The sequence below is a fragment of the Sciurus carolinensis genome, chromosome 8, assembly GCF_902686445.1.
Source record: "Sciurus carolinensis chromosome 8, mSciCar1.2, whole genome shotgun sequence".
NCBI classification, from domain to species: Eukaryota; Metazoa; Chordata; class Mammalia; order Rodentia; family Sciuridae; genus Sciurus; species Sciurus carolinensis.
In genome coordinates this window covers 146,642,406-146,661,898 of record NC_062220.1, presented here as the reverse complement: position 1 = coordinate 146,661,898, position 19,493 = coordinate 146,642,406, and the positions used below count along the sequence as shown (strand labels likewise).

The 19,493-nt window shown below is 50.8% G+C and overlaps 1 protein-coding gene and 1 long non-coding RNA gene across 5 annotated transcripts in view; one reads left to right on the top strand and one right to left on the bottom strand.

Annotated features, from left to right (window-relative positions):
* Positions 1-1,706: 1,706 nt before the first annotated feature.
* The window catches only part of Orai1 (ORAI calcium release-activated calcium modulator 1), a 38,065-nt gene continuing 20,278 nt past the window's right edge, over positions 1,707-19,493 (bottom strand). Inside the window, exons 1-2 of one of the 2 annotated variants that reach the window (XM_047561178.1) lie at positions 13,997-14,533; positions 1,707-2,692 (exon numbers count right to left, since the gene is read on the bottom strand). In XM_047561178.1, coding sequence (XP_047417134.1) covers positions 2,093-2,692; positions 13,997-14,296 — 900 coding nt within the window. In that variant the 5' untranslated portion in view covers positions 14,297-14,533 and the 3' untranslated portion in view covers positions 1,707-2,092. Of the gene's footprint in view, positions 2,693-13,996; positions 14,534-19,493 lie in introns of those variants that run through there. The other variant, XM_047561179.1, reaches the window with a different exon arrangement.
* LOC124990790 (uncharacterized) lies at positions 6,586-11,279 on the top strand. Of its 3 annotated transcripts, XR_007109807.1 has the most exons (5): positions 6,616-6,663; positions 7,050-7,084; positions 7,771-7,912; positions 9,353-9,662; positions 10,875-11,279. It is a non-coding gene; the product is annotated as an uncharacterized LOC124990790 (long non-coding RNA). The 3 variants fall into 3 exon arrangements; XR_007109805.1 differs by lacking the exon at positions 9,353-9,662 and having other exon boundaries at positions 10,698-11,279; XR_007109806.1 differs by lacking the exons at positions 7,771-7,912; positions 9,353-9,662 and having other exon boundaries at positions 6,586-6,663; positions 10,698-11,279.

The following is a 19,493-nucleotide window of genomic DNA, read 5'->3' as shown; positions in this document are numbered from 1 at the left end:
CCACAGGCCTGGACTCTGAAAATGTTAATGTTACAGAAGACAAAGGCTGAGGAACTGTTCCAAACTAAAGGAGGTTAAGACATGACAATTCATTGCTATGCATGGTTCAGGATTGGGAAAAGCATCACCAAAAGGACATCCCTGGGACAAGTGGGAAACCAAACTTGAGTATAACTGCCTTATACCAATGCCAAATTTCCTGAATGTGATCACTGAATTGTGGTTATGTAGGGAAATGTCCTTGGTTTTAGGAGTCTGTATTTAAGGCTGAAGGAGCATGATATCTATAATTAGAGCATATGGCATGGGTAGGGGGCTTTACACGGTCCAGGCTCAGTTGTGGTCTCAGTATTTGTGAACCTCCTACTCGCCGAGGGCTAACAGGAAGAGTAACACTGCTCTGCTCTAGTGTCGGCCTCCACGTTGTAAACAAGTGTCTCTTTTAAATTCTTTGCTGCACTCGGGATGTGACCCAGGGGGTGCTCTACCAGGCTACATCCCCAGCCCTTTTTCCATTTCTCGCTAAGTTGCCCAGGTTGACCTGGAACTTGAGATCCTCCTCCCTCAGCCTGAGAAGCTGGGAGTACAGGTGTGCACCACTGTGCCTGGCTTCACCGGCTAGTATTTAGTGTTACATTTCCATTTTGCTGTTTAAAATGGTCCCCAGTGGGCTGAGGGTGTAGTAATCCAGTGGTAAAGGAGTGAGGCGGAGGCCCCGGGTTCAATCCCCAGCACGAAAGAAAGAAAAAGGAAAAAAAAAAAAAAAGAGCTTGCCAAGTGTAATAGTAGAAATCTGCCTAGCATTCCTAAACCCTAAACACCAGCTGATAATGTCTCTTACAGAGGCAACATGTGTGTTAAATAAGCTTTGTTCAGGCATGAATTAATAGTGCTGTTGGCTGTAAGTTCAATGGTAATGAATCAACAACATAAAGATGTCTTGAAACAGAATTACACCTCAAACAAGGTAATATTTTCATCAAATGATGAAAATATCATACCAGAGGCTGGCAGGAACCCAACCCTGGATTTTCCCTGGGAGCAGTGGCTTGGTACTGCTCACCTAAAGTTCATGGTGATTTACAGAATGTAACTATCTCAAATAAATATTTCAGTTACTATTCGTGCAGGTTTGCTGCACGTTGCAAAGTTTTTTCAAAAAAAAAAAAAAACCCCAAAAGCAAAACCCAAAAAACTTTTGGCTGGGAATGGTCATACATGTCTGTAGTCTCAGAGGCTGAGGCAGGAGGATCACAGGTTTGAAGCCAGCCTGGGCAACTCGGTGAGAGCCTGTTTCAAAATGAAACGGAGGAGCTGGGGTTGTGGCTCAGTGGTAGAGCGCTTGCCTACCGCATGTGAGACACACGGTAGTTTGATCCTCAGCACCACGTAAACATAAGTAATATAAAGAAATGGAGAAGGGGCCGGGGTGTAGCTCAGTGGTTAGGTGCTCACCTAGCACGCACCACACCCTAGGTTCCATCCCCAGTACCACACAGACAGACACATACACAAAAAACTTAAAAACTTATTTATATTTTCTCTGGTGCTGGGGATCAAATCATGGGTCTCACAAGTGCTAGGTAAGCACTCTACATCCCAGACCCCCCAAAATATTTTAAAAAATGGATGAGAGGCTCAACTGACAGGGACACCAGGAGAAATAATACCAGGTGGCCCAGACACAGCAGATGCAGACACAAGGAAGAGGTGTCCCTTACGAGTATATTTATGTGCTAACACACACGCACACACTCGACACTGAACAGGGAGGGAGGATGAGCCGGAAAGGACAGGAAGCATCCGGGTGGCACTGGCACAGGGATGGAACAGGGACAGAGAGCATCTGTCCCCACTCTGGCCCCCACTGCCTCCTCCCAGGAGGTGGACCTGGAGCTGGAAGAACAGGAAGTGCTTACTCTCTCGGAAGAAAGTCTCAAAGTGCAGTAATTCCTTGTTTAAAAAGCCCCTTCCCTCTACTCTGTGCCCTGATCAAGCCCAGCCTCCTGCGCGGCTGTCCTCGAGGCCGGGGCAGGACAAGGTCATGGGGAAGGGCGTAAGGCCAAAGCACTGAGGGGCCCAGTGGCAGGGCTTAGGCATAGTGGCTGCCAGGCGTCAGGGGGTGGTCCCCTCTGTGGTCCAGCTGGTCCTGCAAGCGGGCAAACTCGGCCAGCTCGTTGAGCTCCTGGAACTGTCGGTCCGTCTTGTGGCTGACCAGTGAGCGGTAGAAGTGGACGGCGAAGACGATGAAGACCAGGCCGAAGGGGACCATGATGGTGGTAGAGGCGATGGCTGCGGCCTGGCCTGGGGTGATGCCACTGCTGGTGTTGGTGGGCACCCCGCCGGCCGGGGGCTTGCTGGTGGGGCGTGGCTGGCCCGGCTGCTTCTTGAGGGGCAGGAACTTGACCCAGCAGAGTAGCACCACCTCAGCCAGGAAGAGCAGCGTGCCGATGACGGTGGAGAAGGCCCAGGCCAGCTCGATGTGGCGGTGCATGCGCTCGTGCGGCGACTCCTTGACCGAATTGAGGTTGTGCACATTGCTCACGGCCTCGATGTTGGGCAGGATGCAGGTGCTGATCATGAGCGCGAACAGGTGCACTGCCACCAGCACCGTGGTGCAGGCGCTGAAGGCGATGAGCAGGCCTGGCGGGTAGTCGTGGTCAGCATCCAGCTGCACCTCCACCATGGCCACCTGGCGAGAGGCACGGGTGGCGTGAGTGAGGACTGAAAGAGCCACCCTCAAATCCTGCCTCCCCCAAGTCAGGCATGGCGGTAAACACCTGTTGTCCCAGCTGCCCGGGAGGCTGAGGCAGGAAACCCCTCTGAAAATGGCCAGTGAGACCCAGTGAAAAAAAAATCTATCAAAAATAAAAATAAAAATAAGTAATCCTGCTTCTCCTCTCATTGGGCTGTGGGACGTCGGGTCAGTCACTTGGTATCTCTGAGCCTGTTTCCATATATATGTAATGGGGATAATGAAGACCACCCATTTGGCTTTGAGTGGTAGTAGAAAGAACTGGTGAAGAAAGCTAGCCGGGAGCCCATCAGCCGTGTGTCCCTGGGCAGATCACGTAACCTGTCAGGGCCTCAACTCGATCACCTGTAAACAGGGCTATAGTATTAATGCACAGGGTTACTTTAACAATTAAACGAGAGTTGTGGGTATGTGATACACACCTCTCAAATGACATTACCAACCAAACATCATGATGGCCAACATGGTTGAGTTTTACATTATGCATATTTTACCATGATTTAAAAAAAAAAAAAATAGGGGCTGGTATTGTGGCTTAGGGATAGAATGCTTGTTTAGCATGTTTGAGGCCATGGGTTTGATCCCCAGCGCACCACCAAAAAACAAAGAGGCAACCAGCACCATCTCTGTTGGCACCAACTCTCACATCTCACACCCAGCAGGGCTTCTCCTTCACACCCTGCTCTGGGGACAAGGAATAAGGTGGGGGATGGAGAGGTGAGGGCCCTCCCTCATCAGGCCCCTTCTGAGAACACAGTGCACAGACGGACAAGGAACCAAGAGGCTTCCCAGAAGAGATGCACTCAACCCTGTGCCCTGAGGCCTTCTCCTCACCCGGCCCCAGGGCCGTGCACTGGCTGCCCCCCAATTCCTGGAGACCTGCGGATCTGGGGTCACCCAGGGCATGCTCCACACCTGCCACCCGCTCTTGCCTGGGCCTTGCCAATCACCCCCATGTGAAGGAGCCAGTTCATCAGATTTGGGCCAGAGGCAGCGGGCAGCAGGCAGGCTGCCAGGGTCTGCCCGCTGAGCTGGAGGGATGGGAGCAGCAGCCACCAATGACAACAGTTCAGCCAGGGGAGGGTCTTTGGTGTGTGTGTGGCATAGGGGATTGAATCCTGGGGCGCTCTACCACTGAACCACACCCACGGTCCCTTTTTTAATCTTTGAGAGAGGGTCTGGCTAAATTGCTGAATGTCTCACCAAGTTATGGAGGCTGGGCTTGAACCTGCAATTTTCCTACTTCAGCCTCCAGAGTACCTGGGATTACAGAGCTCGCCAGGCCCAGTTAAAGTCTGGGCTCTTTCTAAAGCATCTGCTGTGTACGCGGCAGGCTTGGAGCGGGTGTGACGCTGAAGCGTGCCCCCTGGCCTCAGTGTCTGCCCCAGGCTGAGCTCCGTTCACCTCTGGGTAGCAGGTGTGCTCTTTCTTTCCCCCCAGCTCTCCTCTGCCAGGTTGTCTGGCTTTGACCCCTGACTCCTCTGCCCTTCGTTAGGTTGTGAGACTTTAGCAGTTTCCTTCAACTTTCTATGCCCTAGTTTCTACTTCTGTAAAATGGGAATAAGAGCACATGCCTAGGAGGGTTGTCATGAGGACTGAGTTAATCCATGTGACCTACTTAGTGGCAGGCACACAGTAAATGGCAGTAAAAGTGAGTTCAGTTTGGAAACTTCAACCCTAAACCCACCGCCCTCCCACCCAGGTCTCTAGCCTCCAGCTGGAGGGGCAGATCAGCCAGAAAGCAGCAAGGCCAATCAGCACACCTGGCTCCTGCTTCCCTCTGGGGCCTGGGTAAAGACTCTGCCCTTTCTGTAAAGAAGGGAAGCAGCAGGATTAAGGTTAGTCTAGAGCTGACCTTCGAGAGGACAGGGGTGAGAGGGGCGGGATGTCTTCAAAACACCCAGCGTCCCCTTAGGGGCCTTTTCCACGGGATTCACAGACGTGTGCCTGAGAATTCCCACATCTGACAGGGATATACACTTTTCAGCCTGGGAGTTTACCAAACAGTTCAAGCTCATGTAAATTTGGGGCAATGCCATCAGGATTTTGACTGTTTTTCTTTTAAGATCACTGGTGGCCTAGAGCCAACGCTGAGCATTCTCAATCCATGCGGGTGAGGGTGCTAGGCATCTCAGTCCATGCGGGTGAGGGACATGAGACAGCACGACAGGCCACCAGGGCAGGCAGGTCAAGGGCCATATTCCAAGGTTCCCTGCTCTGCCCCCAAGCTGCCCACACCTGGAAAAGGGGGGCACCCTCTGCAGCCAGGCCTCTGGCCACCTCCCCACACTTCCTCTTCCTGTTTTGGCCTGCTGTCTTGGAACCTGAAATCTGAGAAAGGACAAGCAGGAGAGCTGCTGCTGGTCTGCCCCAGGTCCACTCACTGGAAATATCTGGAGTCGACGGTGGAGCAGGCCCTGAGCTGGGCACTGCAGCGTCTCAGCAGAGGGACGAACGCAGTTAACTCCCAATCTGCGACCCACCTGGCACCTCCCTGGCACCCCAGCCACCTCCAGGTGGCATCTCTCCCCCTCTGGAGAATCCTTCAGCACCCAGACTCACAACCACACAGCTGGGTGTGACACTGGCACCTTCGTTTACAAAGTTGGTGACCTTGGACAAGTATTTCAACCTCTCTGTGCCCCAGTTCTACATCTATAAGATAGGGCCTGCTTCTTATGGTCATTATGAGGATCCTAACAAAGATAGCCCTTTGCACAAGACCTGGAATGTAATAAACTTAAAATGCAATGATTCTTAGTAATAGCATCACTCCTCCTGTGCAAATGAGGAAACTGAGGCTCAGAGAAGTATGACTAGCTGTCCAAAGAGCTCCCTTGCTGTTGCATGGGGGACTCCAACTCAAAGCCACTCGGGGAGATACAACTCAGTTGGTAGGGTGCTTGCCTCATATGCACAAGTCCTGGGTTCAAATCCCAGCACCAGGGGTGGGGGGAAGCCACTCAAAGCCTGTGTGCAACAGGAATCACAGAGCGCCTCCCTCACGCAGCCGCTGAGGAGGTTAAATGAGGTTTGATGTCTAAATGTTTAGCCGAGGACCAGCCTCAGGAGAAGCTTCATCAATCTTAGTTAAAAAGAAAAATAGTGCTTGAAGCGGAAGAGAAACAGCTCCTGGACACTCTGGCCGGGGCTGGAGAGGGCTGAGCCCACGTGCCCCAGTGCTGCCCCTCACCTGCCATTCTGAGGCAGCCAAGTCACCCAACCCTGGCACAGGAGAATGTGTACCCTGCACCACACCTGGCCAGAGGGCCACCTCCGCAGGACAGAGCCCACTCCACAACACACCACTTGTCACGCCCACGGGCTCCAGCGCCAGAAAACCCCAGCTGCTGGGACACACCCGGCATGGAGGTGCCAAAACCAGCCAGCCCTCCTCCTTGGGCTGAGGAGAGGCTGGGCCCTCTGAGGAAGAGGAAGGGGCCTTTTCTGTGTTCCGGAAGAAACCCCATCACCCTCTCTGAACCCTACCATTCCTAGAACTCCAGCTGCACAGGTTGGCTGTATGTTCCATTGTCACATTTGGAACCAAGTTCAATACCATGGGGACTCTGAGTGAGAAGAAAGAACAGTTGGCGTCAACCATGGATCTTGATGAAAACTATTCACAGGCATAAAAGTCGCTGCTTTTTCCAGAAAGCTTCCTGCTTGGGAAATGTCCCCACGGGCGGGGAGAGCAAAGTCAGGGGGACCTCACAGAATCTGGCAGCTGACTCCCAGGGCCCCAGAGGAGTCCCAGAGAGATCAGATCAGATCAGATTGCATGCAGCTTCACAAGGTAAATATAGCCCGAGAGCTGGGCCCATAAACCCAAAATAAACAGCTCTCAGCAAGTCAGTCATGGGCTTCCTTGAACCTGGACACACTGGGCCTCCTCTGGGACAGGAAGGGTGAGAGACCACCGGCCCCACCTCACTCTGGTCCATGGACCCCTGCTGGAGGTGCCAAACCTCAAATGAGGGCTGAAGAAGATTACAGGATTCTGCAGAAGGCAGGGCCTGGCTGACGTGGCTTGGCCAGGCGTTTGCCCAACCCACCTGAATGCCAGCCACCTCTCCTCACTCCTGCTGGGCTCCATGGAGACCGGGGGCCCCTGGCAGTCCAGGCCCCTCTGAGGCGATCCTCATTCCATACTGGTCCTAATCCCAGCGCTCAGCTGGGGGAAATGACTTTTCTCTCTCACTCAGCCCTTCTCTTGTCATCCTATTAGGAGGGTGGGCAGCTACAGCCGAGGCCTCAGTCAGCGGTTAACAAACTCTCTTTTTTTTATCTTTAGGCTGGGGATTAAACCCAGGGCCTCACGCATGCAAGGTAAGTTCTGTACCCCTGAATTACAACCCAGCTCTACAAACTCTTTGACTAACAAAGCCTCATAGTCCCAAATGTTTCTATAAATACACACGCTTTTATAATAGAAATGAAAGTTCCACCAAACACCACTTGTCCCTGAAGCATGCCCATAGCCTATTCTTACAAGACACTGCACACACTGCTGCTGTTTCATTTGAAAAAACTGAATCTGCAGCTGGGAGCAGTGGCACATGCTCGTGATCCCAGCGGCTCAGGAGGCTGAGGCAGGAGGATCACAAGTTCAAAGTCAATCTCAGCAACTTGGCAAGGCCCTAAGTAACTCAGCAAGACCCTGTCTCTAAATAATTATATATGGATTGGGAGTGTGGCTCAGTGGTTAATTGCCTCTGGGGTTCAATCCCTGGTACCAAAAAAGAAAGAATCTGCAGATGGGGAAAATGGGGACAGACCTAGACTTTCTCTTCATCTGTTTAATTCTGATTTCTTCAGGTTTTATCTTCCAAGTCACGGCAGTCCCTGGCCTCCCAGGTGAGGACCAGGGTCATTTGTTCATTCAGGGAAAATAGTTATCTGTCTAAAAAACTATGCAACTCTGCTAGAGAGGAAGTAGGAAATAAGACCGCAAGATCCCTGCCCAGTAGTGGGGATATTAGGATGACAGGCACTAAAAAGTTAAATATTTTCAGACTGTGCAAAGTGTCTTCAATCAAGGCTACCCCTTCACCACATTTACCAACTATGTCCTAAATGGAGTTTGTTCAGTGTGCCAGCGCATGCCTATAATCCCAGCTACTCCAGAGGCTGAGACAGGAGGATCGCAAGTCCCAGGTCAGTCTCAGCAACTTAGTGATATACTGCTTCAAAATAAAATATAAAAAAAAGGGGTATAGCTCAGTGGTAGAGCACTTGCCTAGCACATGTGAGGCCCTGGGTTCAACCCCAGTACCAGGAAAAAGAGTCTTGCTCCCTCTCCTCTCCACTGAGGTCTCGGTATGGGAGGCTGAAGGAACAGAAGCCGGAAGGCCTGACTTTGCCCATTTCAGCCCAGAGTCTCCAAAGTGTTCGGAGGACAATCACAGGTGATCCCCTGGGAAACAGAACATCCTACTAGACCTTCTACAACACTTATTGATAATTTACCTCATCCTTTCCACTTTTTATTTTTCTGAATGTTTTATTTACATATTGCAGCACATATATCATTTATCACCTTATAAAAATTTTTGTTAGGGGGCTGGGGAGATAGCTCAGTTGGTAGAGAGCTTGCCTCACAAGTACAAGGCCCTGGGTTCAATCCCCAGCACCACCACCAAAAAAAAGGAACATGAGCTCAAAAGTTTGGAGACTGGGGCTGGAGGTGTAGCTCAGGGGTAGAGCACCTGCCTTGCATGGGTGAGGCCCTGGGTTTGAATACCAGTACCAAAAAGAAAAAAAAAAAAGTTGGGGGACCATAGCATAAATCAGATTTTATTGGCACAAGACACGCCCATTAATTTACATATAGCCACTGGTCAATGGCAAAGTTGTGAAGTTACCCCCAGGAGCAAGGCAGACAGGATGGCCCATACCTGGGTTAGCCCAGTGCTCTCTGAAGGCAACCATTCAATCATGGCCCCACAAGACTCTCCCCAGAAACCCCTACCTGGTCTGATAGATCAGTCTGAGACATTTCTTGGAGCACACTGAAGGACTTTTAAAAGCTCCATCAGAGGGTAACCTGCTGACTTATGTTTAAATTTTACATTCAGTTTTCTTCCTCCAAGGAACTCTACCCCCACCTCTGCCCACCATGGATGCTCCTCTTTCCAGCCAGGACCCAGCAGCTGTCAGGGCTCTCTATATTGCTCCCCACTGAGAATTCCAGAAATACACCACGGGGACTTATGAAGTTTTACAAAAGGCTTCTCTCCTGGGCGGAGGGCACCTTCATCTTGGGGCATTCAGCAAAATTCCATCTACACACAGTCCTGTGTATAAATCTAGCATGCAAAACCAGGAATCTGGAAGACCCCAAGGATCTAGTTATCAATCAGCTGAGCAGGGTGGAGGCAAGAGGGTGGGAGAGAGAAGACTGACAATCAGGCAGACCAGCGCTTCAGTCCTCCTAGCTGGTGATCCCAGCCTCTAAGAGTCTTAGTTTTCCTGTCTGCAGGACATACATCCAAGAGCTATTGTGAGGATTAAACAGAAAGAAAGAAAAGGGTTGAGGCTCATGCCAGGCACAACGGGGTTTGGTAAATAGTAAACACCTTCATGTTCCTATTACAGAATTCATACGATTCCTCTAAATCTTTGATGGCTCCCCATTGCATGCAGAAGAGTTTAAGCTTCTTAAACAGCCAATCAAAGGTCCTCCATCATAACCCCAGCTGGATCAGACTCCCTGCTTCTCCCTGAGACTACAGCTTCTCAATTCTGCACCGGTCCCTGCCATGTCATGGCTGGAGGGCTCTTCTCCAAGCCCTCACTCTACCACCCTCAAGGCTCAGCTGCACTCCATTCTCCCAACCCAACTCTTGGGAAGCAGCCCTGACACCATGGGTACAAGGGTGAGCAAGTTTCCTGGATACCAAGTCAGGTATTGGAAGTGCTTTGCAAACACTAACATGCTGAATCCTCACTCCAATGAGGTTGGCACTATGATCACTCATGCTTTTTCCATGGGAGCTGGGATAGAACCCAGTAGGGCCTTGCACATGCTAGGTGGGCACTCCTCCACTGAACTACATCCCCAGTACTTTTTTTTTTTTTTTTGGCACTGGGTATTGAACTCAGGGGCACTCAACCACTGAGCCACATCCCCAGTCCTATTTTGCATTTTTATTTAGAAACAGGGTCTGAGTTGCTTAGCGCCTCCCCATTGCTGAGGCTGGCTTTGAACTGGCGATCCTTCTGCCTCAGCCTCTTAAGCTGCTGGGATTATAAGCATGTGCCACCGTGCCCAGCTCCAGTACTTTTTATTTTTTGTATTATTTCTCTCTCTCTCTCTCTCTATCTATCTATTTATTGGTGGTACTGGGGATCAAATGCTGAGGCACTTTATCACTAAGCTACATCTCCAGCCCTTTTTATTCTGAGACAAGAGTCTTGCCCAGGTTGGCTTTGAACTTGAGATCCTCCTGCCTCAGCTTTCCCATTGCTTGGGATTACAAGCATGAGGAATCTTAGGCCCAGAGAGTTTAAGTGACTTCTCCAGGGTCTCACAGTCATAAGAGGCAGACCCGGGATTTGAACCCAAGTTATTTGGCTGGAGTCCCCCTTTCTGCTCTCCTCTACTACATAGCTCCTCGGCTCTGTCTTCCTATCACTCTCCGATGTTTCCTCTCTTCCTCTACCTCAATCACAAGGCTCTGTGGCTTCCCAGTCAGGTGACCTCAGGCAAATGATTCATCTGGGATGACCACCAACCTTTAGCAGGTTGTAGACAGATGATGTAGATGATACACGTGGAGCATCTGGCAGTGTCTAGCCTAGTGCAGGAGCCCAAACAACCACAGCAGTAACCATTACTACAGAGTGGAAATAGCCATTTTGCTCATCTCCATGCCCTCTTGAACTCAAATCAGGTCCCGGAGGCTCAATAACGTCTCATGATTTGAGTGCTTCCTTCCAGCTTGTTTTCACAGAAATCCCAACTAACTTCTGAACCTGCTTTGGAACCTGGGAACAAAAGGGTGCTGGTGCGCAAAGAACTTGAGGAGGCAGATAATCCAAAGATAATTGATCCCAGGTCGTGGAAAGCATTTTGTTTACGGCAGCAGGCCGACCTTCCCAATTATCGTCTGCTTAGGTTAACGTTACAGCCTGCCCTCGCCAGTGGACTGGATCGCCACGCCTGCTTACCACAGTCCTGCAGGGGACAGGGACAGGCTGGGACTGGTTACCTGTTGCTGAGAGATGACCTGAGACACAGAAGGCATGAAGCAATGTCCCCAAGGGTATCCTCAGCTCCAGGAGCACTGCAGAATGCACATCCAGGGCCCCTCGTTTTGCATTAGCAGAGCCCAGGTAGATTTCTATGAACAGGTGGCTGCTTACAGAAATGCTGTCGCGAGCAGGAACTCTGTCTATCCACCAGAGGATCCAGCCAAATGTACATCATCAGAGCCTGAAAGTCCTCAACGCTTCACAGGCTCAATCTAGCCTTGCGATGAATCCTTATGGAAGTCGAGGGGAGACGCTTTCCACTTTTGAATAAATGATAAAACCAGCTTCAGCAGTAAAGCGTCTTGCCCCAGGTCCCCCCGCCTATCCCCAACACTTTTCAGACACTGCGCCAGGCCCTTTCCCATGAATAGGGAATCATTCAATCCCCACCAGGCTTTTTGGAAGACCCTCCCTCAACCTCACCTGGTGAGCAGGTGAATTTGGCATTCTAGGCCAAATTCTGCCCCCTGGAGCTCAAAGTTCAAGTCAGCTCCTAGATTTTCCGGGTCTGTAGGAAGGAAGCCCTCTGGGGGCAGGAAGCTGGTTGTGCTGACTCATAGGCCAAGGGAGGGTAATCCAGGAAACTTGTCGTTCAGTTGCCATGGTGTTGGGGCTGCCAGGAACCCCTTCTTCTCTGAGGCCCATTCAAGGACTGGGTGGTACTGGTGAGGGTGGAGTTTGGTCAGCCTGCACCCAGTTCTCTCCCATAGAATTCCAGCTGCAGGGCAAATACAGTTGCCCTTTAGTAACCACTACCCCAAACGGAGGCTGTCACAGGGTTCAGCCCTTCCCTGCCTATAGAACCTGGGGTTCCTTCAGCAGAGCCGGGAAACCTTCTCCACCCAGGTTGAGGAAAATAAAGGTCCTGAAGAGAGTGTGGGTGAGTCAAGGCCCACCCAGTGTCCCTGTTGCCCCAGACTTCCCCCGCACTTGTTTTTAGCAAGAGGAAGAAGGCCTGTGTTCTTCAGGAGGAAGAGAATTTGAGAAGCCAGAGAGTGCCACCCATCTGATCCTCACCCCTTCTGGGGTAAGAGGGGGTCTGGGGAAGCTACGATTTATAACCCCAAGGCAAAAGGAGCAGGCATCCCACCATCTCAAACCCAGAGCAGGGCAGGGAAAAGCAGATGGTTGGTGGCTCCCTCCCCGCAAGGTGGAAAAAACTTTCTCTGGTTTCAAAGAAACTTTTAATCTATTTCTTTTCCCTAGGCCTGGTCCTACCATATCCCTAGCTGGACATTAATCAGAGCTCTGTACACCACAAATGGCACACATACCTACCCAAGTTCTGAATGCCAGCAGACCTGGGTCCGAGTCCAGCTCCACCAGACTAGCTGTGTAGCCTTGGAAAATCTCTTGACAAAACTCAAAAAAGATTGCTGAGGAGTGAGCTTAGGAGGGAGGGAACCCGCACAGTGCTTGGCACATAGTGAGTATTTGGTAATGTCTAACTATTCTGAAAAGATTCTTTAGGCACAAGACAGTCACTTAGAATTTGGGGCTGACAGAACACCAATATTTTGTCCTAAAGAAAAAACTAAAAAAAAAAAAAAAAAAAAAAAAAAAGCTAGAAATTACCCCTTTCCTTTCCTTCTCTCTCTGTTCTCCTCTTAAGGGATCCCTCAATTTTATTCTCAACTGGAAAGAGAAATCTTCTTTCATCACTTCGGAAATCAGGATCCTGTCAGGCACCAGGGCATGGGCCTACAACCCCAGCTACTCTAGGGACAGAGTCAGGAGGATGGCAACTAATAAAAATTAGAAAGGGCTGGGAATGTAGCTCAATGGTAGAGTGCTCACCTACCAATGTGCAAGGCCCTAGGTTCAACCCCCAGTGCTGCAAAAAAGATAATAAATAAATAAGTAAGGTCTAGAGAGGGATAGTGGTTTGCCTTAGGTCACACAGGCCGCCAGTGGCAGAGCTGGAGAGCTGCTTCCTGACCCCTAATCTCCTAGCCTTTCCACTGTGGCCCAGTGTACTCTGGGCTCCGCTGCACTGGCCCACTTGTTTGTAGAGCACAGGACAGACCCAGACACACTCCCTTCCCAAGAAACCACCGGGGTGCTGCCACTCCCCTTCTCAAGGGCAAGGGCTTAGCTCACTCACCAGGGAGGCAGGAGTGCTGGGGTGGAGGGCAGACCCCATTAATGCAGGCTGATGTCACTGAAAGCAATGATGCAGTTGTCATGAAGTGCCCTGCCCCAGAGAAACGCCAAGATTCCAGGCCTGAAGGTATCCCCAGAGCCACTTCTGGGGCCAAACCTGCAGCCTTCCCCACCCCACACAGAGGCTTCTCACTTCAGCCCCTGGGAACCAAAGGGGAGGAAAACATGCCTGCAATCATACAAGAGCCTGTTCAAGGGGAACATGTCCCACCTCCTCCCCCACACCCAGTGACTCAGTGGCTTGTTTCAGGAGAAGAAACTGAGGGTGGGGAGCGGTTGTCAAACTCCCTGGCTGAGGCTCTCGGAAAGTGCGGTGGAAAAAAGGGTGTCAGGAAATCCCCTCTACTAACTGATAAAAGAGCTTGGCCAACACCTTCCGGCCTCAGTTGTGGGGGCGCAAGACAGCTCGGGGCCTCCCCATCCTTCCCTCCGGACATCTGCCCTCAAATGGGCAGGACGCTGAGTCCCTCCTTCCTGCCTGAACTCAACGCGCGGGGCGGTCTTCTTACAGATCTAACTTCGGGGACGCATCATTCTTGCTCTGGCCTGTGTCCATTTGCAGCACCCCACCTGCTCATGTGAAGGCACTTGTGTCCCCAAGCCTGAACATCTGCACGACCTGTCACCACCCCACATCGGGTGTCCCTTGTCGCCCACCTCTCCTCACGTCCAGCGCCTCTGGCCCCCCTCTTGCGTCCACGACGGCGTCTCCCAGCTCTTCCCCTCACCGCGGCCCGCCCAGCCTGCTCCCCAGTGGGCCCCGTCGGGGCTGCGGGCGGAGCGGCCGGGCAGGAGGGGGAGGGCAGGGCGGCCCGAGCTCACCATGGCGAAGCCGGAGAGCAGAGCCGAGGTCCGGCTGGAGGCTTTGAGCTTGGCGCGGCTCAAGTAGAGCTTGCGCCAGGACAGCGCCTGCATCGAGTGCTCGTTGAGGCTCATCACCTCGGAGTAACTCTGGCCGATCCAGTCCGGATAGCTGACGGCGGACGGCGGCGGTGGGGCACCCGGGGGCTCCCCGTCCCCGCTGCGGCGGCGGCTCCGGCGGCTGCCGCTGGTGGTGCTGCCGCCGCTGAGGGGAAGCTCGGGGCTGCTGCTGCTCGGGGGCGGGGCGGGCTCCGGATGCATGGAGCACGCTGCAAAGGCGCGGGCCGGCCCGGGCGCCTGCGAAGGCAGCGGTCGGGCCCCGCCGCACCGCCGCCTGCCCCCACGCGGGCCCGGCCTCACCCGGCCGGCCGCACAGGACGAGGAGGAGGTCGAGTAGGCAGCTGCAACTCCAGCCCTCAGGCCCGTCGCGCCGCTCGCCAAAGCCCCAGGCGGTCGCGACCCGAGCCTGCGCGCGGGCCAGCGTCCCGTCCCCGGTCCGGACCCTCGGCGCGTACCGTGATTGGCCGCCGCCCCCGGCGTTATTTGCATGCGCCCCGCCCACCCGGGGGTCCCGCCCACCACTAGGTGGGCGTCGCCTGCGTGGGTCATGTGACCTCCGACGGCACCGCCCACAGTCCCTGCGCGCCGCAGCTCGAGCCCGCGCCTCTTCCTGGAAGCGCCGCACGCCCGCAGGCGTCGCTGCCCTCCTGTCCCTGGCGTCTCCCTTCGCAGCTGCTGCGATGGCCTTGCTCCCAGAGCTCAGACTCCTGGGTCGGGCCGTCTGAGGTCACCTTTGAGCGCCTCCTGAGGCACGTTTCCCGCTTGGAACAAGGTGGCGCAAGGTCTGTTGGAAAAACAGCAAGCTGAGGTCTGGAGTTCTTTCAGTGTTTATTGAGCACCTACTGAGTGCCAAAACTCTTCCTGGCGCTAAGGACAGGTAGGCTGGTGAACGAGAGGGACAAAATCCCCTGCTCTCTTGGAGCTCACATTTTAGCGGAAGAGACAAACATCAATGAGTACATTATAATAATTTAGAAGGTTGTAAATGTGTAGGAAAAAAATAAAATAGGGTAGGGAGAGGTAGTATCTAGGATGCCATTTAAATTTTAGAATGTTAGGGAGGAGCTTTTTATATTTTTTCAGGACAGGGATTTTTGGTTTGTTCACTTACACTGGCAAGCTCCTGACATGTACTGGGCCTGACAGTACCCCATTAATAATTTTCCTAACAGTGAATCCTTGAACCCATTCAGTTGGTGTCTTCTGAATACATATTAAGTACTAGAACAAGGGATTCCAGGAAAATAATAACCTTCTTGGGATTTTATATCTGGGGGCCAGACAATGAGTAAATACACACCTTCTTGACTAGGTCACATTTGAGCTGAGACCTGAGCCAGCAATGCAGGGCCTAGAACTCCAAGGGGAAGGGAAGTGCAAAAAGCAAAAGCCCTGAAGCTGAGCTGTCTGGCTGTTGGAGCATTAGAAAGCCAATTTGGCTTGGTGGGGAGTGGGGAAGAGGTGAGGTGAGTTAGAATACTGGGTTAAAATGTCCTCTAGGATATCAGCTCCAGGGCAGGAACCTGTTGGCTTCACAGCACCATCCCCAGCCTTTGAGAAGACCCCTTGGCACATATTCAGCACTCAGGAAATATTTGTTGAGTGAATAAATATGGGAGAAACAGGACTGAGGGACGGAATTAGCCTATAGTCAAATTACCAGCATTCCAGGTCTGCGATGACATTTACCTCTTGTTACCACTAGAGGGCGTCCCTACATCCAACCGCATTATGGGGAAAAACTGAAGGCCCCCTCTTCCCAAGTTTCTGGGATTCCTCCACACATGGTCCTCCGTGTTTTTACGAAGATGAGAGACTTGAGATTTGAAATCTCACCCCACTGGGCTTGTTTCTCTGGGGGTCTTTGTATTTGTTACACCTTCCATTTGTCTCAGTTGTCACTTGTAGAGATTTTCCCTAAGCAGCCTTCATGTCAGGATTTGTTGCTTCACACTGATGTCTTCCCTTCATACCTCTGGATCACCACAGTATCTGAAATCACCTAGCTTGCTTATGTGTGGGCCTTTGTCGCTGTTCCCCACTAGCAGATGGCCATCCTGAGAAGAGTTCATGCTTCCCAAAAGAAAGCGGTTCAATGAATAAAATAATGAATGTCCTTATTTCAGAGAAACCCCATCTAGGGATGGGGCACACACAATATCCACAGGTGGGTGGTGTCTAAGGTCTGGAGGGGGAAGAGATTGAAAGCCAGGAGCAGAGAATTGCTGACTTAGGAGGAGCAAAAGGATCTGGTAGTGGTGACTCAGAGGGGTTCTGGGGTGAGGATGGTTTCCTTTCCTAGCTCCTACATCATTCCCTTCCCCCCTTCTAAGTCTCTGGTTTTGAATCTCCCCATCTGCACAAATCAGAAATGATAAAAAAGGTCAGAATAAAGCTTGGTGATAGAGCCTGTGCAAGGACCTAGGTTCACTCCCATCATCAAATAAATAAGAATAAAAATATCCAGACCTGGGGGAAGTGTCTGGGCAGACTGCCTCCTGTCTCAGAGTGCCGAAGGGCCAGTTTTTAGTAACTTTACCTTGTTAGAGCCAGCAGAGACCAAACCCATATTTAACAGATGGAGAAACTGAGGCCTGAGAGAGAGAGAGAGAGAGAGAGAGAGAGAGAGAGAGCGCGAGCGCACACCTTGCCAAAGGGCACAAAATAAGGTTTGGAACCCAGACTTCTAATTCCTGCAATTCCTTCAAGCACATACCATGGCTCTCCCTTCTGGCCTGGAGGTGTGCTCTCCTTTTGGGGCTTACATATGAAAAAGCCAAATTTTTTTTTCACTCAACTCTGTGCATGAGTGTGTACAGATCAGCTGAAAGGACTGTGGTTACCTGGCCCATGCTGACCAATGGCCACAGTCCAGGGCTGATCAAAGATGTCATGAGCTGCTTTGGGAGGTAGCAAGCTCTCCATCACATGGGGTAAAAAAGTAGTTAACACTAAACTAGTGCTTCCGAATGACAGGCACTATTCTAAGCCCTGTGGCATATTAAATATGTAAGATTATGATAGGTACACCAAATTATTTATTAATTTATTAAATATGTTAAACTAAGGAATTCTTCACAATAATCCTACGGTGTTAATGTCACTATTTTACAGATGAGAAAAATGAGACCCAGAAGAAGTAGTAGGATAGGTCTTTTAACCAGTTGATGGGTCTCCAGAGTCTGGATCTTCTCCACAACCCTGATCATCCCTGCCCCCAACATCAGAGTCTCCAGAGGTATGTTTGTCAAAATGCAAGTTATGAAAACCCATCCAAGCAGTTTAATTTTAGCAGGTTTTTCAGGCAAAGTCTGAAACCACTGAACTAGATGGTCTTTAGGGTTCAAGACCATCTAGTAAGCGCCCAGCTTAGTTTGAGTCTTTTAGGGTGTTTAAGATTGTGTGTGTCCCCTTGGCCGCTCAATTGCAATGTGACTTTGGGCAAATTACCCAACCTGTCTGAGCCCTGATTCTGGAAGCAAAGATGAGATATTACATACATCTACTCATGGACCCTGAGGTTGGACACCCAGGCCCTTCACTCAGATCGTCAGCAGAGGTCAATCTGATATCCAGCTCTGGAGAAACCCTCTGGCTCCTCTTGCCCAACAAGTTCTCAAAGTAATGTTCATTTTCATTTTGTTTAAAAGGAGTGCTCTCTTGGAGTCACCATGGTGGCTTGCCTCTCCTCTGATGGCTGTATGGCTAGAAACCCCCAAATTAGTAATAATAAAAGAGCTACCATTTCTTGATCTTGTGCTCTTACAGAACAGTACTTGTATGCCCTGGGTGATGGGAAGCTCATTCATTCTGAAAAGCACGCACGTCTGTGTCACTTTCTAATGGTTTAAGAGTTGTCCTGTGGAGCTGGTATCAGCCTCCCTGTTAGTGAGTCCCTCTATGTATCACATAGAATGTGTGAAATCCTTCTCTGCCCCACCCCAGAGTCAGCTTTGCAAGTCATTTGGAAGGCAGTTGTGACTGAGCCACATTTTCATGGTCAATGAACTGGAGTGAAAGAGACTGGGAAAAAAGTTAGACTGTCAAGAGACTAGTTGCAAAATTAGAATTAGGGTTTGCAGATTCTGGTGTTGATCTCAAAATGATTCTCTGGACTGGGAGCTTAAAGACCATTCTGTGGGGAGCATATGCTCTGCCTCCCTGCTCCCCAGTTCCTTAGCTTGTAGGGCTCAGTCCAGTCCCATGCCCCTGTCCCCATCAGAAAATTCTCTGGGTTTATGGGTTTGTGTTCATATCTTTTTTTTTTTTTTTTTTTTTGGTGGTGGTAGGTGGGTACTCTACTACTGAGCTACATCCCCAACCTTTTATTTATTTATTTTTTTTTTGGGGGGGGGCGATACCAGGGACCACTAAGCTGCATCCCCAGCCCTATTTTGTATTTTATTTAGAGACAGGGTCTCACTGAGTTGCTTAGCACCTTGCTTTTGCCTAGACTGGCTTTGAACTTGGGATCCTCCTGCCTGGGCCTCCCTAGCCACTGGGATTACAGGTGTGTGCCACTGTGCCTGGCATCCCCAACCTTTTTCTTTTAAGACAGGGTCTTACTAAGTTGCCCAGGTTGGACTCAGACTTGTGATCCTTTGCTTCATCCTCCCAATCAAACTGATTTTTTTTTTTTTTGATACCAGGGATTGGACCCAGAAACACTCCTCCACTAAGCCACACCTCGGCTTTTTTTTTTTTTTTTTTTTAATTTTACTTAGAAACAGGTTCTTACTAAGTTGCTTGGAGCCTTGCCAAGTTGCTGAAGCTGGCTTTGAACCTGTGATCCCCCTTGCCCCAGCCTTCCAAGCCACTGGGATTACTATGGGCATGTGCCACCATGCCTGGCAAATTTTTTTTTTTTTTTTTTTTTTTTTTTTGGGTGCTGGGGATTGAACCCAGGGCCTTGTGCTTGCAAGGCAACCACTCTACCGACTGACCTATCTCCCCAGCCCCACCTGGCAAAATTAAATAAAAATTCTTTTTAATAAAATAAATATGGAAGTAGAGGTAAGCCTTTTTAAAATTAGTGGTGTCAAGTACTTTCTATATGTTTTGTAGTAAAATATTGGGATAAATTTTGTCAGTGCATAAATGCCTTGGAGAATCCAGGCATCCTTTAAAGGGGTGAAAGGTCTTCCTGGAAACTGGGCACAGTATCCCAGGCCTGTAATCCCAGCAACTCAGAAGGCTGAGGCAGCAGGATTGCAAGTGTGAGGCCAGCCTTGGCAATTTAGTGAGACCCTTTACAATTTAGCAAAGGCCCCGAGTCAAATAAAAAATGAACCAGGTGCAGTGGCACATGCCTGTAATCTAATCCTGATGACTTGGGAGGCTGAGGAGGAAGGATTCCAAGTTCAAGGCCAGCCTCAGTAACTTAGCAATACCCTGTCCC